The sequence below is a fragment of the Macaca thibetana genome, chromosome 11, assembly GCF_024542745.1.
Source record: "Macaca thibetana thibetana isolate TM-01 chromosome 11, ASM2454274v1, whole genome shotgun sequence".
NCBI lineage: Eukaryota > Metazoa > Chordata > Mammalia > Primates > Cercopithecidae > Macaca > Macaca thibetana.
In genome coordinates this window covers 95,018,740-95,039,109 of record NC_065588.1, presented here as the reverse complement: position 1 = coordinate 95,039,109, position 20,370 = coordinate 95,018,740, and the positions used below count along the sequence as shown (strand labels likewise).

The 20,370-nt window shown below is 41.6% G+C and overlaps 2 protein-coding genes across 4 annotated transcripts in view; one reads left to right on the top strand and one right to left on the bottom strand.

The window, feature by feature from the left end:
• The window catches only part of ANKS1B (ankyrin repeat and sterile alpha motif domain containing 1B), a 1,295,786-nt gene extending 1,287,684 nt beyond the window's left edge, over window positions 1-8,102 (top strand). For all 3 annotated transcript variants that reach the window (XM_050749329.1, XM_050749335.1, XM_050749332.1), the window contains one exon: window positions 6,966-8,102. In XM_050749329.1, coding sequence (XP_050605286.1) covers window positions 6,966-7,040 — 75 coding nt within the window. In that variant the 3' untranslated portion in view covers window positions 7,041-8,102. The remainder of the gene's footprint in view (window positions 1-6,965) is intronic.
• The window catches only part of APAF1 (apoptotic peptidase activating factor 1), an 89,677-nt gene continuing 76,475 nt past the window's right edge, over window positions 7,169-20,370 (bottom strand). The window contains exons 23-27 of the mRNA XM_050749319.1: window positions 19,859-19,978; window positions 19,419-19,544; window positions 17,636-17,761; window positions 15,215-15,358; window positions 7,169-10,176 (exon numbers count right to left, since the gene is read on the bottom strand). Coding sequence (XP_050605276.1) covers window positions 10,030-10,176; window positions 15,215-15,358; window positions 17,636-17,761; window positions 19,419-19,544; window positions 19,859-19,978 — 663 coding nt within the window. The 3' untranslated portion in view covers window positions 7,169-10,029. The remainder of the gene's footprint in view (window positions 10,177-15,214; window positions 15,359-17,635; window positions 17,762-19,418; window positions 19,545-19,858; window positions 19,979-20,370) is intronic.

Genomic DNA, 20,370 nt, shown 5'->3' with positions numbered 1-20,370 from the left:
TGAGACCTTGGTGCCAACCAGGGGAATGCCACCTCTACTTAACTGTTTCTGTCTTCAGCTCAAGTCAGTCTACTTATTGAGAACTCACTCTGTGCTTAGCATGGCGTCAGTTTCCTTAGAGTTGCTTCTGCAAGGGTGATCATTCTACAGCCAACATACTGCACTCAGTGTGCAACTCATCAAAAATCATAGCTACAAATTATTATTAAAACAGTTGTTTTTCTCTCCAAAACCTCAGAGACCTATATTTGGGGGGGAAAAAAAAGCTGCATGGGCATTTAATTTTCCAAGAGTAGTTAATGACCAGTGATGTGAAGACTTACACATCAGGCTGAAATAAGAGATCCTTCATTTGCCATCTCCAATGGGGTCACCCGGCGGAAGGTGGCGACTGCAGCCACGGAGGTTTAATCAGGGCTCCTAACTTGGTTCAGACAGTGGAGGAATGCAGGTATCAGAGTACAGACGAGCTACTGGACATGTTCCAAGCCCTGCTATTTAGGACATCTTGAAGTTCTGTCTCATCACCACAGTAAGAGCAAGAGATGGGAGTCAGATTTTACAACCAAAGTCAGCTCACGATGTGGTAATAAAAACCATGCAAAGCAATTCATATTCAATACCCAATTTAATTGTCCTCTGGATGTCGCAGTGCCTCAATCAAGCATCCCAACAGCTGCTCCCCAGGGAGCCTGCCTGCCTGCAGCTCTCCCTCTCAAGTGGCAGTAAGACACATGGGAAGTCAAGAGGCCCCCAAGTAAGAGGCAGCATCAGCTGTTTTCTGACATTTGAGAGGCGGATTTCTCTCTGATTCTCAAAAGTGCATGCTCAGTTTTCTGAGAGGAAAAAAAACAATGCCAGTGTGCTGTGTTGAGTCAGGGGAGACTGAGAAAGACGAAGGGTGCAAGTGGATTCTGGAATCCCATTTTAGCAGGCCGTTTCTGGGGTGTGGCTTTGAGCAGGTTGCCAACTCACATGCCTTCCAAGCCATATAGGTGACATGAGTGAGTGGGGTGGGAACTGTGACTCATCTCAGGGGCAACCGCTGCCGAGTTGCAGATGGTTGTTGCCAGGCAGAAAGGTCCACAGATTTTCTAATAAATCTGGATTTTATGCAAAATCATTGGGTTTTGAAGCGTTGGCAGCAAACTCTGTTTTAAAAAATAAGTGTGAGCCACACAGAACTCATCTGTGGGCTGGGTGTGGTCTATGCATCACTTGTTTGTGAACTCGTTTAGTAGCTTTATGACTTTCTGAGATTCCACGAAGCTTCAGCAACCTCACAGCTAGATACCCAGTTACTCATCAGGAAAACAGAGTGTTTGTGGCTGGGGTGAGTGGGTAGAGGAGGCAGAGATTCAGGGGTCGGTGACATTTGTTGAATTGCTGTTATTCACTAGGTTTGTTTTGGGGAGTATCAGTTAGGAATTGAACTAAAGGACTAGTAGCAAAGACCAGCAATAACAATCTCTTAAACGAGGTAGGGGTTGAATTTTCCCTCATGTAACATGAACTTCAGAGATAGGCAGTACAGAGCTGGAATTGTAGCTTTATAATATCATTGAAATCTCAAGATCCTTCTGTATTTCTACTCTGCCATCCTTTGGAAGTGGCTTTTAGCCTCAAGAATGCCTCATTGTCACAAAATGGCTGCTGGAGCATCCTCCAGCACACACATATTCCAGGCATTAGAAAAGATGGTAAGGACCATAGGATGGAAGCATTGTCTAGCTGAATAAGGCAAACTTTTAAAAGCTTTCCTGGAAGCTCCACCCCACAACTTCTGCGTACAGCTCATTGGCTACCCCTGCATAGGAGGATGGAAAATGTGACTGCAATCGTTAGTTTTAGCTGAGCACACTGCAGCCCCCAACAATGCAGGGGTTGTTAGTGAGGAAAAGGAGGAGATTGGATATTGTAGTGGTCACTGGCAGTGTCTACTGCAGTGGGAATCATCACAGTAATAGCTAAAAGGCAAACACAAGCACACACAGGTGAGACATTTGAACAGAGAAAGCAGTGCCTGTAAGAGGGATTGATGATAATCCTGACAGAATTGCTCTATAAATTAGCCACCAAACCTGAGCAGGAAAGATCCCCACAGCTGTGTTAATATGCACACCAAACATCTGTGCTGCCCAGCAAGCTCCTGAGAATGTTATGGGCAGAGCAGGCACAAAGGGGCATGCTGCATCAGCAGACATCGCAGCACCATGGGTGATGCTAAAGGAGGAGACTGGCAATGACTTGGTTGGGCATCAGGGGTGAGAGTAGAGGGCACTGGCTCTCAACCTCCGCTGCACACTGGAATCACCCGGGGAAATTTAAAGGCTCCTTAGGAAGTGAATCCTTGAGGAGATGAACCCATTTGCTGAAGTCACACAGCTGGAAAGTTAGTGTAGTTAGGGTTGAACTTAGATCCACTTGACAGCCAAAGCCACACATATACCACCACACTCCCAACCTACTGGCGCCAGCAACAAGCCCAGGGTCTTTTCTCCCCTCGTTCCCAGTCCTCCTTACCACTTGATGGGTGTATGCATTGCCCAAAGAGAATCAAGTTTGGGATAGTTCAGAAGAAAGCAGGTGACAGCTTTCCCGCTAAGCAGTGTCTGTCTCCTAAAAGCCAATGGCCATAAGGAGAAGGAGGTGGTAGAGGAGGGTGCCTGGAGCAAGGTGTCTGCCATGGAACAGAAGCAGCAGGGTTCTAATTTGTAAATCATGGAGATTTGGGCAGTACAGGAATGGGGGTTTGTAACTGGGACAAAAGATTATTATTATGCTGTTTATTGAGATCCGTGTCAGATTCTTGACATATTTTTCTAAGCCCCACAAAAGCCTTGTACATTAGGCTCCCTATTTGACAAATCAGGAAAGTGAGGCTCTAAGGGGCTGCATCTTTTCAAATGAAAGGAAAAGGAGAAGGGGGGAGATGAAATCAAGATGGCAGAAGAAAGCACATAGATCCACTAACCCAGGCCTGCCACTAATTTGAAATGAATCCCTTAAGAGTTTCAAAGTAGAAACAGGCTTCTCCAAAGGGAAGGCAACAGTAGCTCTGCTACCTTTCCTGCTCAATGCCTGAATCATCCGAGAATTGAGAGCAGGTTGGGCAGCGGCCAGGTGCTGGCAAATCCAATTCATTCCAACCCACCTCTCCTGTCCATTGCCTTCTATCAGAATGTTCCTGCTGCTTTTTCCAAAGAGCAATCTCTACAGGCACAGATACAAGTTAATCCGACTACCAAAAGTAGAAGCTCCTCGGGAGCAGACAGCATCTGGTGTCTTCTCTGAGAGCTTAGTAGCGATGTATCTGTCCTGATGCAAGTGGGTAATGAATGAAATGCAGAACTGAAGTAATGCTCTTGGACCCTCCAGCCCAGGGGCTTCAATGAGAAGGTACAGGGAGTGTTACCCAGTGGAGACAGAAGGCCGTGGACCAGAACCCAGCTCCACCACTTTGCTGTGGGGCCCTGGAAACCTAACCTCTCTGCATCTGTTTCCCCACCTATGAAAGAGAGATAACACCTTGCAGCACTGTTATGATTCAGTTAAATAATGTATGGAAAGTGCCCAGCCTGTGGGCTTGGCACAAAAAAGGCCCTTAAAAAATAGTAGCTCCCTTCCTTCCTTCCTTCTAAAAGACTTGGTGTGTCTCCAGAGGTTAATTGACAGAGAGTAGGGCAATAAGCCCAAGGTGAAGGGCTTAGTGAAGGGCCCACTGCTAATTGAAGGTGAATATAAGAACGTCTCCAAAACCATCACATAAGCTAATGGATGACCTTCCCTAGCTAGTGAAACCAAGCCTTATGACCCCTAGGCTGATGTCATCTGCCGCTAAACCTAGGAGTATTCTACTTCCAGTTGTAACTGACAGGCGACTTACAAGCCTAAGAGTCTTGGCCTGTCTATAAAGAATGGCAGATTTGGATTCTAGCCCTGGCTTTGTCACCAATTAGCTGCTGGGGTTTAGTTCTTCCTCTAAAAACTGAAGCTGCAGTCTGCAGATCCACTCAACTCCTGTGAAGATAAATGAGAGTTGGGCAGTGATAAACATTTGATTGAATGTGAACGTGTGCTCCCGCTCCTCAGAACAGCCACCTCGGTACTGAGCAGGAGTCTCCACTCACGTGCTCAGTATTTTCCAGTTTGATCAGTTGCTCTGAACCCCCAGACCCAAACTCAGGCCCAAACTCAGGCCTCAACCACCCTCTCTAGTTACATATTCCAGCCCTGGGTGATGGAAATTACAGAGGCAGATTTTTCTATTCATTTCTCTGTGATAAGGAGCATTCCCTGTCCTGAGGGACTGACCTCATTAATGAATTTACAGTGAACACCAGCGACTTGTTTTCCTGAATCTTAATTGAAATGAGAATTTCCCAAGTTCTGGTTTTCTCACATCACTTGACTCAGGAGCAAGTCCTTCTTGGTGCCAGATGACTTCAAAGGCCTGGTCTCTGCTGCGTCTCAAATGCGACCGACCCCCTTCTTCTGCCCCTCTCATGTGAGCATATACAGTAGTTCTGTAGTTAAACTCATAGCCCAAGAGCAGCGGATTTTCTAATTCAGGCGTTTTAGTAACTGTATAGGATATCCATGGTCCTAAGGGGAGTGGTTATGAGCAAGGAATGTATTCCAGTGATAATCTTCAGAGACTAAGAATTATTAGAAAATCATTTTCTCCTTCGCTAAAGGTCAGTGAGTAAATTATAATATAAAGCGTTTGTGGAATAATAGACGGCCATACTTGCTGACTTAAACACTCCAGGGATATGTTTATTCATTTTATATAATTTGGTAGCAAACCTCTTTTATCCAAGTAAAGTTTTACTTTCCCCTAATGATGTTTCACAGAAAAAGGCCAAACTAAAACGGCAAGATAAAATGCTGGTGATATGCTACAACTGCATTTGACGGTCTCATGATATCCTCATGGAAGGGGAGAACGTAGACTGTGTCATGAACACGTGGGCAGATTCATCCCATGGAACTCTGGAGATGAATTCCAGTCATCCAACAAGTGTTTACTGAGGCCCTTATTGCAATGCGAGGCTCATGTTAGACTGTACAGTCCTGGCTTTCAAGGAGCTTATGATTTACTGGGGACCTCAATAAGCAAGCAATTCCAAAATAAGAAAAGCCATGACAGAGAAAAGAGAATGCTAGGAGAGGGCAGGGCAGCCCTTCAGCCCTTGAGGGTCATCTCAAAGAATTTGTGAAACATAGGGAGTTAGGGGAAAAAGAAAATTGGTGAGAGGACAGCATAGAGAAAACAGCATACACAAAGCTACAGAAGAGAACTCGGAGCAGGTCCAGGGTTTAAACAGAAGTGTAAACACAAAGTTTAAACAGAGAAGTTTAATGTTACTCAGATGAGTGCTCTAGAAAGATCATGCAGAGGGGCACAAGTGGAGGCAGAGATGGCAGCTGGGGCTGTTGCCAGGCAAAGAGGAGGGGGCTCAAATGGCATTGCAGAATGTCCCCTGAGCACTGTCGTAGTGCAGGCAATGAGATAAGTGCTTCACAAGCTTTATCTCATTAAATCCTACAACAATCCAGAGGGAGAAACGGATCCTCACTTTTCAGATAAGACAACTGCTGATACTGTCCTGTTTTCTTATCATCTGTTGTCCCCATGATCTCTCAACAACTAAAATGTATTTATTTATTGCTTCCTCTGCTGCTTAAAACAGTGTGTGGCACATAGACACTCAAGGCGTACAGGACAGATAGGTGGGTGTATAAGCAGCCTGCTCAAGGACTCCAGCCAAGAAGACACTAAGTTAAGGGGTCCATGCCTGCTGCATTCACTGTACTTACCACACTAATTTGCAAGTCTTAGTCTCTCTGCTGGTCCTTTTCACTCTCCTGGGCTTATCCCTCATCCCACTGATCTCCTCCAGACTGCCCTGGACTCAGTCTCGGGGCCCCCTGTCTTCTATCTACACCCACTTCACTGCTGATTTCATCTAGTCCTCTGATTTTAAATATCATCAATTCACTGATGACTCTCAGATTTCTACCTCCAGCGTGGCGCTTTCCCATGAACTCCAGAGCCTTGCATCCCGCCTACTCAGCATCCCCACCTGGATGTCTAACGGGCATCTCAAACTTACTGTGTCCGCAAAGCTGCTTTCATTGTCTTCTTCATCTCAGCTGACAGCAACTCTCTTCTTCCAGTTGCTCAGGCTAAAACCTTGCATCATTCTTTTCTTGTCTCTCTCACAACCTTTATCCAATCCATCAGCAAATCCTATTAACTCTTATCTTCAAAATATGTCCAGAATCCAACTTGTCACAAGCTCTGCTGCTGCCACCCTAGTCTGGCCCACCTTCATTTTGTCCGGATGATTACAAAAGCTTCTCACTGGTTCCCCTTTCAATTGATTCCCACTGCCTGGATGATTCATTAAAGCTTAAATCATATCACTCCACTGCTCAAACCTCCTACACTGGCTCCGAGTCAAAAGTGAAGTCCTTACTGTGGCCTAAGAGGCTGCCTCTGGTGCTACCCCAATTCCTTTCTGCCCACCTCTCCTGTTAGACTCCCCACACTCACCCTTCTCCAGCCACATGGGCCACCTGGCTGCTCCCAGAATACACCAACCCATGGAGTCTGCACCTGCTGTACCCTTCAGAATGGTTTCCCGACAGATGCATAGCTCACTTCCTCACATCTTTCAGGTCTGTACAAGTGTCAGCTTCTGAAAGAGCCAGTCCATCTAAAACTGTAACCCCTTCCCCTCCGCTTGTACATACCACCGAACTCACTATAGATTTTACTTATTTACTTTTTCTGTCTCTCCCTGGCCCTTAACTGCTGTAGAGCAAGAATTCTGTTTTGCTCACTCCTGTATTCCCAATACCTACAACAATGCCAGGCACATGGTACATCTCAATATTTATTAAACCAATGCATGAACAAACTAAGTCAATAAATAAATGAATTCTCTTTTTTACAGGATCTTCTTCATGCCAGCCACACCGGGCAGGAACCATCAGAGAGACACAATGAGGAGGCACTCAGAAAATTTTGATAGAATTGAATTTACATATAGCTGATAAAGCCTAGATAGAAAGGTTGATGGATTCAGCTTGAATCTTTGACTTTAGTGGTCTAATCAACAGATAAATGACAAGCAAAGAATGAAACAGTCCAAAAATGTTTTCAAAACAATTTTGTGAATTTTATTTTTACAAAAATTTTTTAAATTCATATTTTAAAATGTATACCAAGGCAAAAAAAAAATCATATAAGCTATATCATAAACACAAGAGAGTTTCAAAACATACAAGAGACATATAATGTAAAAAAAATTTTATATATACAAAGTCCAATGTAATTTCTAATACAAAACAAATACAGCAAGGGAAAATGCTTTAAAAATGCTCATCTGCAAACTACAAAACAAAATCCTCCTCTTGACTAACTGCATGAACTGCCATGAAATTTGCAGCTCCATCATATTAGGTGTCTCTTCTTTCTTCATGTTACCTTGTCTTTCTTCCCATTTTTCTTTTAAGACAGGGTCTTGCTATGTCACCCAGGCTGGACTCCAACTCCAGGGCTTAAGGAATCCTCCTGTCTTAGCCTCCCAAGGAGCTGGGATTACAGGCACGTGCTACCGCACCCGGCTCTTCATTTCTTTTTAAGACAAAGGCCATTCAAGGCTTTTTAAAAAATTGATGTGTGTTGTTATACTTTAACAGTCAGTGGCTTTTAATTCCAAAAGGTAATACTTTATGCTCTGAGCTATATGTGAGATGAGCCCCAAAACAGTGTGTACAAATAAAATTATGATTTGCGTATTCTAAGGAGACATACCATTTACAGAAACTCCTTTTGATAAAATTAAGGTTTCACTTTTCACATTTGCTTAAATCACAGTAAGCCTGTAAACTAGCTCCTCGATCCACCACTTAAAAACAAAAGCCTCCTTAACAATGCAAAAGGTTGCATTCACTGTATTTATGGTTCCATCAAAGGCTAAATAGCTTATCTAAAATACATCTGAGTGATCTATTCCCTTACCCTCTCCCCGACCTACCCCACAGTTATACTAATATGCACCAAAAATAAAAACAAGTTATCTGCTATTGACACTAGTAATCATTTTAGTTCCAGTTACAGAAACAAAAAAAAATCTTTGAATTTTGATTATTTTTTCTGGGAACCACGTCGACTATTAATTTATCTCCATTGCCCTTAATAATATATTTCAGAGAAAATGTTTCTTTAGATTTAAGCTTCAACTAAAGTTTCTGATCAGGAGGTCAAAAATAGCAAGTTACTGAGTTTTTTCCCCTGTCAAAAGCAATTTTTCCTGATTAACCCTGGAAATAAAAGAAGAGAAAGGAAAGAAGGAAGGAAAGGAAGAAGAGAGAAAAGGGAAAGGAGAATAGGTTGTTTGGAAGGTTAATCTTCTAGAGTTACAGTGACTCTTCTGGAACTACGCAGAAAACCAGAGAACTCTCCTGAAATTCACTAAAAGAATGGCATTCACAATGCCATTCATTTAAAAGTAAATGGAATTAGATGAAAATTGTTTTACTATTTCACATATCTTAGAAAAATCTTATTAAGACTTATGATTAAAATTGGCCCCAACTCAATGACTAACATTTAGCAGTGGAGAAACTGCTTTTTAAAAAAGAAAAAAGTGAGGATAAGGAAAGATCAGGTTCATTCAAGTAATAAGTTTGATATGTAAGAAACCAGAGGGAGCAGGAATAGTGTCCAACTCAAATACTGACAACTACAGTCCAGATATGGCACAGGGCTGCCAGCAGCTACAGTGAGAAAAGGGTAGACCAATAAAATCTACTCTTTCCAACATACAAGTTTTACTTCACAAAAAGAACTGCTGAAGGCCAGGCCAGTGGCTCACATCTATAATCCCAACAATTTGGGAGGCTGAGGCAGGAGGATTACTTGAGGCCAAGAGTTCAAGACCAGCCTAGGCAAAATAGGGAGACACTGTCTCTACAAGAAAAATTTAAAATTAACTGGGTGTGGTGGCTCGTGCCTGTAGTCTCAGCTACTTGGGAGGCCGAGGCAGGAGGATTGTCTGAATCCAGGAGTTTGAGGCTGCAATGAGGTATGATTATGCCACTGCACTCCAGCCTGGGTGATAGCGCAAGACCCTGTCTCCATTAAAAGAGAAAGAGCCTGGCCAGGCACGGTGGCTCACGCCTGTAATCTCAGCACTTTGGGAGGCCAAGGCAGGCAGATGATGAGGTCAAGAGATCGAGACCATCCTGGCCAACATGGTGAAATCCCGTCTCTACTAAAAATACAAAAATTAGCCAGGCGTGGTGGCACACACCTGTAGTACCAGCTACTCGGGAGGCTGAGGCAGGAGAATCGCTGAACCCAGGAGGTAGCGGTTGCAGTGAGCTGAGATCGTGCCACCTCACTCCAGCCTGGCAACAGAGCGAGACCCAGTCTCCCAAAAAAAAAAATGGGGCCTGCTAAATCCAAGACTCAGTTATTGAGTCTATTAAAGGAAATGCCGCAGACTATGCACACAGACACAATATTTTTACAGCAAATTTAAAGAGTGCAAAAAATCTCTTAAGATTGTATTTGGGAGAACAATACCCCCTTGGGGTAAGTGTGGTTCAAAAAGCAGACCACTGCTACCCTGAGGCACAGCCTGCATAACAGTAATAAATACAGACAGTATTAAAATACAAATTTCCTCCAAATTCTTCTCATTAATTATGGCAACCATTTTGAATGCATCAAGACAGAATTACCAACAGTACAACAAGGTATGTATTCACATTTTCATTTGCATCTTAAGGACAAACTGTTAATGATGATCATGAAAAACAAGATTAAAGGTATGTTCATTTGGGAAAAAGCTACATTAATATTATTCATCCAACCACAAACACTTTTGTAATGAATGCAATACTGCAAAACAATTCAGAGCTTTATAAAAAGTTGATACCAGAGTTTCATTAGAATTTTTTTCCAATTCAAAATTTTTAAAAGTTCAACTACATTAATGCTTAACTATTTTATTCTAAAGTCTGTAAAATATATAAAATACCAAGATTATCCACAGTCACATATGTTTTGAAGTCAGGGGACACATGTATTTTCTTAAGATTGGTTCCATTTGTGTAGAAGGTCTGTGAGGATTCCCCAGTGACAACGTTCCACCACTGTTCAGAGAAAAATAAAATTCTCATTAGATTGATAATTACACTGTGTGACAATTCATAGCGCCAGCAGATCCTCTGCCCTATGTCCTCCCCGCAACCAAACTCAAAGCAAACAGGAGGAAAATGTCTGGGGTTTAATGCTGAATATACTGTTCAACCGGGTCAGCCTTTTCCTGATGAACACTAGTGATGGCCTCACTGCTCCACCTACACCTAACTCCAACTGTGAGTCATGCTGGAGAAACACACAGCCTGCTTGAGAGCTGCAGACAGGAAGCTACAGAATCCATTACGGCAGTGGCCAGACTCAACTCTCTTGTCTGCATGTCCTTCTCGGGAGAATGGGCAGAAGATTGCCCCTCTCTTCACTCAAATGCCCCTTTGCAGACACAGACTGGTATGCTGACAGAGACCCAAACTATTCATAATATGGGCTACAGGAAACAATGTTCTCTCCACTGAATCTTCCCTTTCCCCAGGTGTGATGCAAAAGCCCTTGACCAAGTTTCTTTATAAAATAATCTACATTATTTATTTACTAAGCAAACATTGAACATCTCAAACATAGCAAGGGCTCTAGCCAAGTCCTTCCTTTCCTTCCCAATCACTGAATTTGCTAATAATATTTATATTCATTTAAAAATTGGAATCATAAAGTTTACCCATCAATGTCACAGCTAAAATGGGGGCAAGAGACAATACACGTAAACTTCTTCTGAAAAGGCTTCAAGCTCACCATGATCCTGAGTATTATGAACACAATAATAGTCTCACCCACCTTTGTGCCTATGGCAGTACCTAGCATTCTGTCTTTCCCATGTGAGTGGGTCAAGTATGCATGTTCACTATTAGTAATAGTAACTGCTAAAAGTATACCCAATGGACTTTGGTAAACCTCACTGAAGCAGCATGCACTAATTTGGGATTTTCCAGAACTCACAAGTTTGCTTTGTAAAATAACAATGTAATCAAGCACATTCCACCAACCTGAGATTCATTTGTTTTCAGTCACTAAGGCCCTCAGTGATCACTTAGTTCAACTACCCAAAAAATGTACACCACCAAGAGCAAATCCTGACTGTGGACTTTGGGTGGTAATGATGTGTCAATGTGGATCCATCAATTCTAACAAATGCACATATCTGGAGGGGGGATGTTCCTAATGGGAGAGGCTATGTATTTGTGGGGGAAAGAGGTATACGGGAAATCTCTGAAATGAGTTAGGCATTATCATTACAGCAATTTTACAGATAAGAAAATCAAGGCACAGAAGTTAAACAATCTTGTGCAAGGTCACAAAGCTAATGAGTGGCAGAGCCAGGCTTTGAACTCAGGCAGCCTATCTCAAGGCCAAAGCCCACTCTCCCAACCATTACACTCTGCTGCCACCAAGTCATGGCACACCACCATTTATCACTATGCATTCCATACTTCAGATCAGCTTTCCCTTCCTGTGCAAGAACTATTGTGAATTTCTTGTCACTCAGTATGTACTCTGTGGCATAATGCAGGCAAACAACTAAATTATTTTTTCACTTAGGAATAATTTGGAAGTTAAGAACTTTTTAGCTTCTGGATACCTTCTTTATCTTACTGGCATTCAATTTATACAGCTTGGATTCTAAAGTAAACAGGCTCAAAAGGCCTATTTTCTTGGACACTACAGCAGCTGTTCCTTTTTACTTTTAATTTGCTCTGTGCTTTTGGATAGTCTCATTATCATGCTGGGTAGATGCAGGCTGGGTTATATCATAATCAGTTGAATAAGCTAGTAATCAAACCAGAAAGCAAAGGCAGCCTGATTGTCATTTAAATATACAAACTAAATATATAGGCTAGAAGTTCTTTCACCCTTAAGACATAACATCTATAGTATGTAAACCTATTCTGCTGCTTTATTTCAAGGTTCCCCAAGAATTCTGAAAATATGATCACTGATCTTTTTAACATCTTATAAGCCAGACTCTCAATTATGTAATGGCATTCTGTGGAAGTCAGAGAATCAAATGATGTGGTCTCTAGAAACTTGGTGTCAAAGCTGAGCAGTTAAATTTTTCAGCAGCTAATATAGCCAAAGACTCCCCAGCTTCCAACACAGACAGCAATGACTCTCTTCTAAGCATTATCCCCAGAGCAGACTGAGTTCCAGTTTATCTTTACACTGAAGAAGAACAATTGGTGGTCATTTCTCAGGATCTCCTAATAACTGAATAAAGATGTAGGTTAATGCAACATTTTGTAAACAGAATTGTGTTTTCAATGAAACTTTGTTAAGGGATAATACACATCCTTTCTTTTTTAAAAAAATTTTATTGATATATAATAGCTGTACATATTTTAGGGGTACATGTGATACAATGTGTAATGATCAAATTAGGATAATTGGGATATCCATCACCTTAAACATTTATCTTTTCTTTGTGCTGGGAACATTATAATAATTCTCGCTATTTTGAAATATACATTGTTAACTATAATTTCCCTACTGTACTATCAAATACTAGAAATTACTCCCTTTGTTTATCTGTATTTTTGTACCCCTTAGTATAACCTTTCATAAAGCTAAACTGTCCTCTAATTTATCTTTTTTATAAGCTAGATTCTTATGGTGGTAAAATTGTAGCCGTGTGGGTCTCATGTAACCAAACACCAGTCATTCAAATATTTCCAAACAGTTATCCTGACTTAGACTATTAATGAGAATCATCTCCTACACTTAAATGTTTTCAGTAAGAAATAACAGTATCATAAGATCTTATTAGGAATCAATTTTAAATGAAAAAGCTTCCAGAATGTCCAAGTGATCAGCCCAATATAGAGGAGTCCCCAGTCCCCGGGCCAGGGACCGATACTGGTCTGTGGCCTTCTAGGAACCCATCCGCAGGGCAGGAGGTGAGCGGCTGGTGAGTGAACATTACCACCTAAGCTTCACCTCCTGACAGATCAGCGGTGGCATTAGTTTCTCATAGGAGCAGGAGCCCTACTGTGAACTGCACGTGTGAGGGATCTAGCTTGCACACTCCTTACGAGAATCTAATGCTGATGATCTGAGGTGGAACAGTTTAATCCTGAAACCACTGCCCGCCCCCGACTTCCCACCACCACCCCATCTGTGGAAAAACTGTCTTCCAAGGAAACCAGTCCCTAGTGCCAAAAAGGTTGGGGACCGCTGATACAGAGTATCATCTTCTACCACTTTTATAAGTAAGCCACTATTCAAAAGATTCACTTCAAGCATTCCCCTCTAGGTGAAGCCTCTGCTAACTCTCTGAGGTTGGTCTGTTCACTCCTCTCCTCTGTGCTTCCACCTGTTCATGAAAGCATGTCCCAGACCCCTTCTAAACTTTAGGCACTTTATTGGTTTACCACCTGCTTCCCCCATAGACTGTAAGCTGCTGAAAGGCAAGAACCAAGCCATAAACATTGTGCCACACAGCAGTAGCTTAGCACACACTGGACATTCAACACAGTCTTTTTGAGTGGATACATAAAAGATGTATCAAAAAAACACCAAAAATATGACCTTGAAGCACCACAACACATTCAAATCGTGGCCTCAATCGCTAGTAAGTTTTAAAAAGCCAATTTGCTAGAGAAAACAGAGGCAGAGACCTGGGTTTGAGTCCTGGCTTTTCTATTTACTAATTATGTAACTTTATTTTTGTTTGTTTGCTTTTGAGACAGTCTCGCTCTGTTGCCCAGGCTGGACTACAGTGGTGCGATCTTAGCTTACTGCAACCTCCACTCCCCCGGGGTTCAAGCGAGTCTCATGTCTCAGCCTCCCAAGTAGCTGGGACTACAGATGCCCGCCACAAAACCCAGCTAATTTTTCTATTTTTAGCAGAGACAGAGTTTTGCCATTTTGGCCAGGCTGGTCTTCAACTTCTGACCTCAAGTGATCTGCCTGCCTTGGCCTCCCAAAGTGCTGAGATTACAGGTGTGAATCACCACAGCCGGCACTAATTATATAACTTTAGGAAAGTTATAACCTCCATAGAAAATCATTTTCCTCACATGCAAACTAAGAATGAAATTTAAGCCTCACAAAGCTGGCTAGTAAGATGAGGGAAGTGAAGCATTTTGTAAACTATAAAGCAATATACTGCTGCTATTATTACTGAAGAAATTTCAAAAATATGTTTTTTTAAAGATTTTCAACCAACATAGTTAATTGTGAATGACATGGAAAACAGAACTAAGTTAAACACCCAACTTGCTAGTCATTCTAATGCCCCAAGTTTAGTATGGGGCAGTATGACAGCTCTGGACTGAGGGCATCCCTAATACTGTCACCGAAGCTTCCCCAAGATCTGAGGAAAGTAGTCCTGTGGATCTGTTTCATCACTACAAAATGGAGATAACCGTAACTGCTTTTTCCTTTTTTCCGTTTTAATTAATTAATTAATTATTGAGACAGAGTTTTGCTCTTGTTGCCTAGGCTGGAGTGCAATGGCATGATCTCGGCTCACTGTAACCTCTGCTTCCCAGGTTCAAGTGATTCTCCTGCCTCAGCCTCCCAAGTAGCTAGGACTGCAGGCGTGCGCCACCACACCTGGCTAATTTTTGTATTTTTAGTAGAGAGGGGGTTTCGCCATGTTGGCCAGGCTGGTCTCGAACTCCTGACCTCAGGTGATCTGCCTGCCTCGGCCTCCCAAAGTGCTGGGATTACAGGCGTGAGCCACCGCGCCTGGCTTTTAATGATTTTTTAAAGTTTTTTTCTGGTTCTTTTTTGTTTTCAATATTTTTTCTGTTCTTTTTTTAGTTACCAAACTCATTTTACTGCCAGATTTTTTTTTTTTTTTTTTTTTGAGACAGGGTCTCGCTCTGTCACCCAGGGTGGAGTGCCGTGGGGTAATCATGGCTCAAAGCAGCCCTGACCTCACAGACTCGAGTTATCCTCCCACCTCAGCCTCCAGAGTAGCAGCCTTTTTACTCTGCTGGGTTGTAAAAGGCCCAACTGAGAAACAGGAAGTGAAAATAGCTTGGAAAGTATGATATAGGCTATTATTTTCTTTCACAGTTCTTGGGAAACTCTTACCTTAATATATCCTCCAGCAGAGATAAGCATTTTGCCATCTGGAGAAAAGCAAAGGTCAGTCACCCAGCCTCCATGTGTAGCAGCTCCTTCTTCTGAAAGCGGAGCACACAAGTGAAGAAGCTCACCGTTTGAGACATTCCATATCTACATAAACATGATACACAATTCATTAACAGAGTTATCCAGAAGCTTCTCTAGTTTTAAAACATATATATGTCCATATATATGTATTCTAAAATTATTTTACTAGACTTTTATTTTTTTTTTATTTATTTATTTTTTTTTTTTTTTTGAGACGGAGTCTCGCTCTGCCGCCCAGGCTGGAGTGCAGTGGCCGGATCTCAGCTCACTGCAAGCTCCGCCTCCCGGGTTCACGCCATTCTCCTGCCTCAGCCTCCCGAGTAGCTGGGATTACAGGCGCCCGCCACCTCGCCCGGCTAGTTTTTTGTATTTTTTTAGTAGAGACGGGGTTTCACCGTGTCAGCCAGGATGGTCTCGATCTCCTGACCTCGTGATCCGCCCGTCTCGGCCTCCCAAAGTGCTGAGATTACAGGCTTGAGCCACCGCGCCCGGCCTAGACTTTTATAAATAATCCTATCACAGATGCTAATATTGCCATTTATTTCCAGTGACATTTAATATATAAGCAGTGCTCCAATTTTTCAAATAAAGGTACATCAGAATAAGAAAAAGAAACAGAGGCATAAATGGTAACAGAAAATAAAATCATCATTTGCAAATATCTCCCTAGGAAATCCAAGAGAACCAAATGGAAAAACTCATTAGAAAGAGTTCAGGCCAGGTGCGGTGGCTCAAGCCTGTAATCCCAGCACTTTGGGAGGCCGAGATGGGCGGATCACGAGGTCAGGAGATCGAGACCATCCTGGCTAACACGGTGAAACCCCGTCTCACTAAAAAATCCAAAAACCTAGCCGGGCAAGGTGGCGGGCGCCTGTAGTCCCAGCTACTCGGGAGGCTGAGGCAGGAGAATGGCGTGAACCCGGGAGGCGGAGCTTGCAGTGAGCTGAGATCCGGCCACTGCACTCCAGCCTGGGCGACAGAGCGAGACTCCATCTCAAAAAAAAAAAAAACCCAAAAAAAAAAAAAGAGTTCAGTAAGATAGTACACATACATAAAAAAATCAATAACTTTCCTATACTCTGAATAATCAGGGAGAAAAAAATTTTTTTAATGTACCAACAAAAATTTTTTAAATAACACAATTTTAAGACAGACAATTTTTTCCTGCAGTGGTTGAAAAATGAAACACTGTCTCATAACTGGTAAAGGAGCACATTCATCCAAAGATGCGAACTCAGAGCAAAATGAACATTTCCAAAGCAGCCCTGCCACTTCAGCTGACACACATTTATGTGACTGGTAGAGAGAAGGTTGGTTACTTAGTCCTCAAGCAGAAGAATCTTAATTTCCCTAGAAAGCCCATCTGATAACACCTCTATTCCTGCAAACTGTATACTCTTCTAGTCTTCTGCACTATATACCTATTCCTGGAGTTTTAAATCCTCCTTTGTAATGAAAGGGGGGAAAACCCCACCTTCCTCATATATACGGGTTACCAAAGTAGTCATCCCAATGCCCAAACTTTTTCAATCAGCTCCCTAATTCTTCTGACACAACTAAGTCAATTGACTCCTTTTCCATAATTTCTAAGCTTTCAGCATGCAATACTTTCCATATGGTACTATATTTCCACAGACACAGAGAGAACAACATTCTATGCCTCGTAAAAAGATTGTTTTCTAAAAGTCAAAACTATATCTAAAAAAAATAGACTGTTTTCTAAATAAAACTGGCATGGTTTGTATGTATATCTTAAGCACTGCAGAGCAATAAAAACTGGCCTATCATGCAGCCTCTGACTCAATAAGGAGCCCTTCGCTGCCCCCCAATGACAGAAATGTGAACCTCTGCACGATTTAACAGGCAGGCAGTCCACAGAGGACTGCAACAAACCACACTGTAAATGGCTATCAAATGGGTATAGTGCTAAAGAGATCTTTTCTTTCCAGAAAACAGCAGGATTTGCAATTCATTTATAATCCAGACCATAATTTACAAAATTATTTTCCTCAAATTCTGCTACCAAAAACAACCTTTGGTTCAAGTCCAAGAATTAAGATGAATCATTCTCAAGCTAATGGCAGAGAATGAACTGCAAATGACTAGAGCACTTGCCTCCTCACATATACAGGGAATGCTTCACTCTAACTCTAAAATGAATCCGTTTCTGCAGTGGAGTGCAGCTGTGAATACAATGTGCACAAGAAATAAAAAGAATGCCTCATCCAACCAGAACTTCAGGACTATGCTTCCCTGGCCCATGAACAAAGGTCCCCACTGTGAAGAGTGCTAGCCCAAGCTACAAGAGGAGCAGTGCTCTCATGTCAGCAAACACCCTACCCTGATTTCTCCATTGTCATCTCCCGTTGCCAGCAGGGTACTGTCCACAGAGAAGGCAGAGCAGCGCACACAGCCGTTGTGGCCCCTCAATTCATGAAGTGGCAAAAGGAGATCAAAACTCCAGATCTGGAAGGCAATTAGGATTGTTTAGCAATGGTACATACACTCAAAATAAGCATCTGCAAACCCTGCCTTGAGTGCTATTCAGCCATAAATTCAATCACATGGACATTCTAATATTTGGTAATTCATAAACTTTCATGAGATGCCCAAGTTCCAGCATGCAATCTTGTTAATTTTTCTGAGATTCCCTTTAATTACTCAAGTTAAATTCAGCTCAAGGATCAATGTCACTCCTTCCTTAGTTTAGACATACATGGAAGAACACCGAATCAACTAAGAGCAGTCTGTGGAGTGAAGCAGACCTGAATGTGAGTCCTAACTCCACTGTTCACTAGATTCTTGTGACTAGGACAACTCATATAAGCTTCTATAGCTTCATACTCTGCATCTGTAAAATGAGGACAGTCGTACCTATGCTGTGAAGATTAAATGAGATTATATAGAGTGAAATTACTAGGATGTGACAAGTAATCTTTAAAGATTAGTCACTATACTAGCCTACTTCTTGGCAGCCAAATGCTGTTTTTTTTTTCCTTTCCATATTGTCTCTTGGTTTTGTCAACATTATTTAGCAACCACATACTGAAAACTACCAAGTTCCAAGCACTGTGAGTTAGAACTAGTGGTACAATAAGATAAACTAGCTACAGTCACTATCCTTGAAAAGTTTATAGTTTAGTCATGAAGACAGGCTCACGAACAGTTAGTGAACAGTTGTATGAAGTAAATGTTCTAACAAATGAATAAAATGTACTAGAAACACTGGAGGTAGAACAGCTAACCTTGCTTGAGGGTCAGGAAACACTTCAAAAGAGCTCCCATCAAATCTAGGTCTAGAAGGATGAGTCATAATGCTTCAAGGTAAAACAGTAGAAGGTTTATCAAACCAAAGTTAGCAGCATGCACAAAAAGATGAAGTTGGAAAGTTGGCTGGCACAGAGGAAACAATATAGCAGAAAAAGACGGTGATGAGCTAAGTAGTTGGCCTAAAAACCGTTAGGTAACAGGTGTTTCAACAAGAGATACAGGCAGTAGTATGGAAGATAAAGTGGAAGAGGTGCAGACCAGAGGCAGGATGCCGGGACAGTCCACCAGTGGAGGAGGAGGAAAGCATGCTCTTCAGGGTGGTGACAAGGAGGAGAAGATAACTCTAAGGTGCACTAAAGAGTCATCAACAGAGCACAAAAGACAGGATGCAGTCCCTGACGATTCCAAGGTTTACAGTTTATAAAGACTGGTAGAAGGAGAAAAAAAGGAGAGAAGGGAGTACTTGAGGTCCCCAACCAAGCAGCATCATTCACCAGAATGTGATTTTAGACACAGTCAATTATATTACATTAATTATATTAAAATTGTATTGTCAGTGTATAATTAAATGTAAATCCCTTTCAATGATTTTCATTGCCTACAGTATGGAGTAGAGGTTGCATTTGATTATAGACAAAAAGTAATCCATAAGGATTACTTATGGAAGTCCTCAATGTATTTCATTTCATTCATTTGATACCAACTAAATGCCAATGGGCATCGTCCAAAAGATCACAAAATATGGGACAGACATGTAGACAGCAACTGTTATGTCCTGTTGTATATATTATTTGGACTCATTATACATAACCACTACCAAAGTTTTATGCATGGTTTCAACTGATTGACCTACCTTTGCAGTCTTGTCAGCAGAGGTAGACGAAAACTTGGTAGCATCATGAGAAATGTCACAAGAAAGTACTGTACCCTGGTGACAGACAAAGTCTTTTTCTATTTTTCCAGTAATAATATTCCATACCTTAAAAAAAAAATTGGAGGTTGACACTTTTAAGAACATTTTATATTAAAAAGCATAATCAGCTACAGACAGATCTATAAAACGAGTTTTAGTACACTGGCTGTTCTGACCCCTTTACTTTAAATGTGACTAACAGTATAAATGCTCATTAAAACACAGCAGATGTAGGTGACTGCAATGAACAGAAAACAAGCATGAGAAAAATAAAAAATTTTTATTGTAAGTAATTAGCCTTCAGTGGCTTTTGGCTGTCTCAATATAATCACTGCAATATGAGAATACATTTTCAAAAACAAATTTATACTTCAAATTACCTTCACTGTTCCATCAAATGACCAAGAAAGCAGTCTTGAATTTTTCAAGAGTCTAAAGTCTTTCACTGTTTCCTGATGGGCTTGTAGAAAGACATATTCCTCCAACTGCCAATTCCATACCTGAATGTGAAAGAAATATGTCTGTTATAATCCTCCCCCAATCCTATCTCATTGGAGGGGTGGACAGAGTGTACATTCTCTTGTCTAAAGTTTTTTACTCACACGGCATTTCAGTAAAACAGAGAAGAATAACAGAGAAGACTATGGTGTCCACATTTTACAGACAGAGAGAGAAGCTGGGGTTAAGTAAATTGACTAGAGGCAAAATAAAATATTTCTCCTCCTAAATAAAATTTGTTTTCTTCAGTTGCTTGGAGAACAGTTAATTATACCAGAAGATAGAAAAAAAAAGAAAAAAAAGAACACACAATATGCCAGTGAGCTCACCATCTGATTAAATTTTCCTGAGAAAATTATCCTAATTACATAGTCACAGATTTCTGAACCTACAA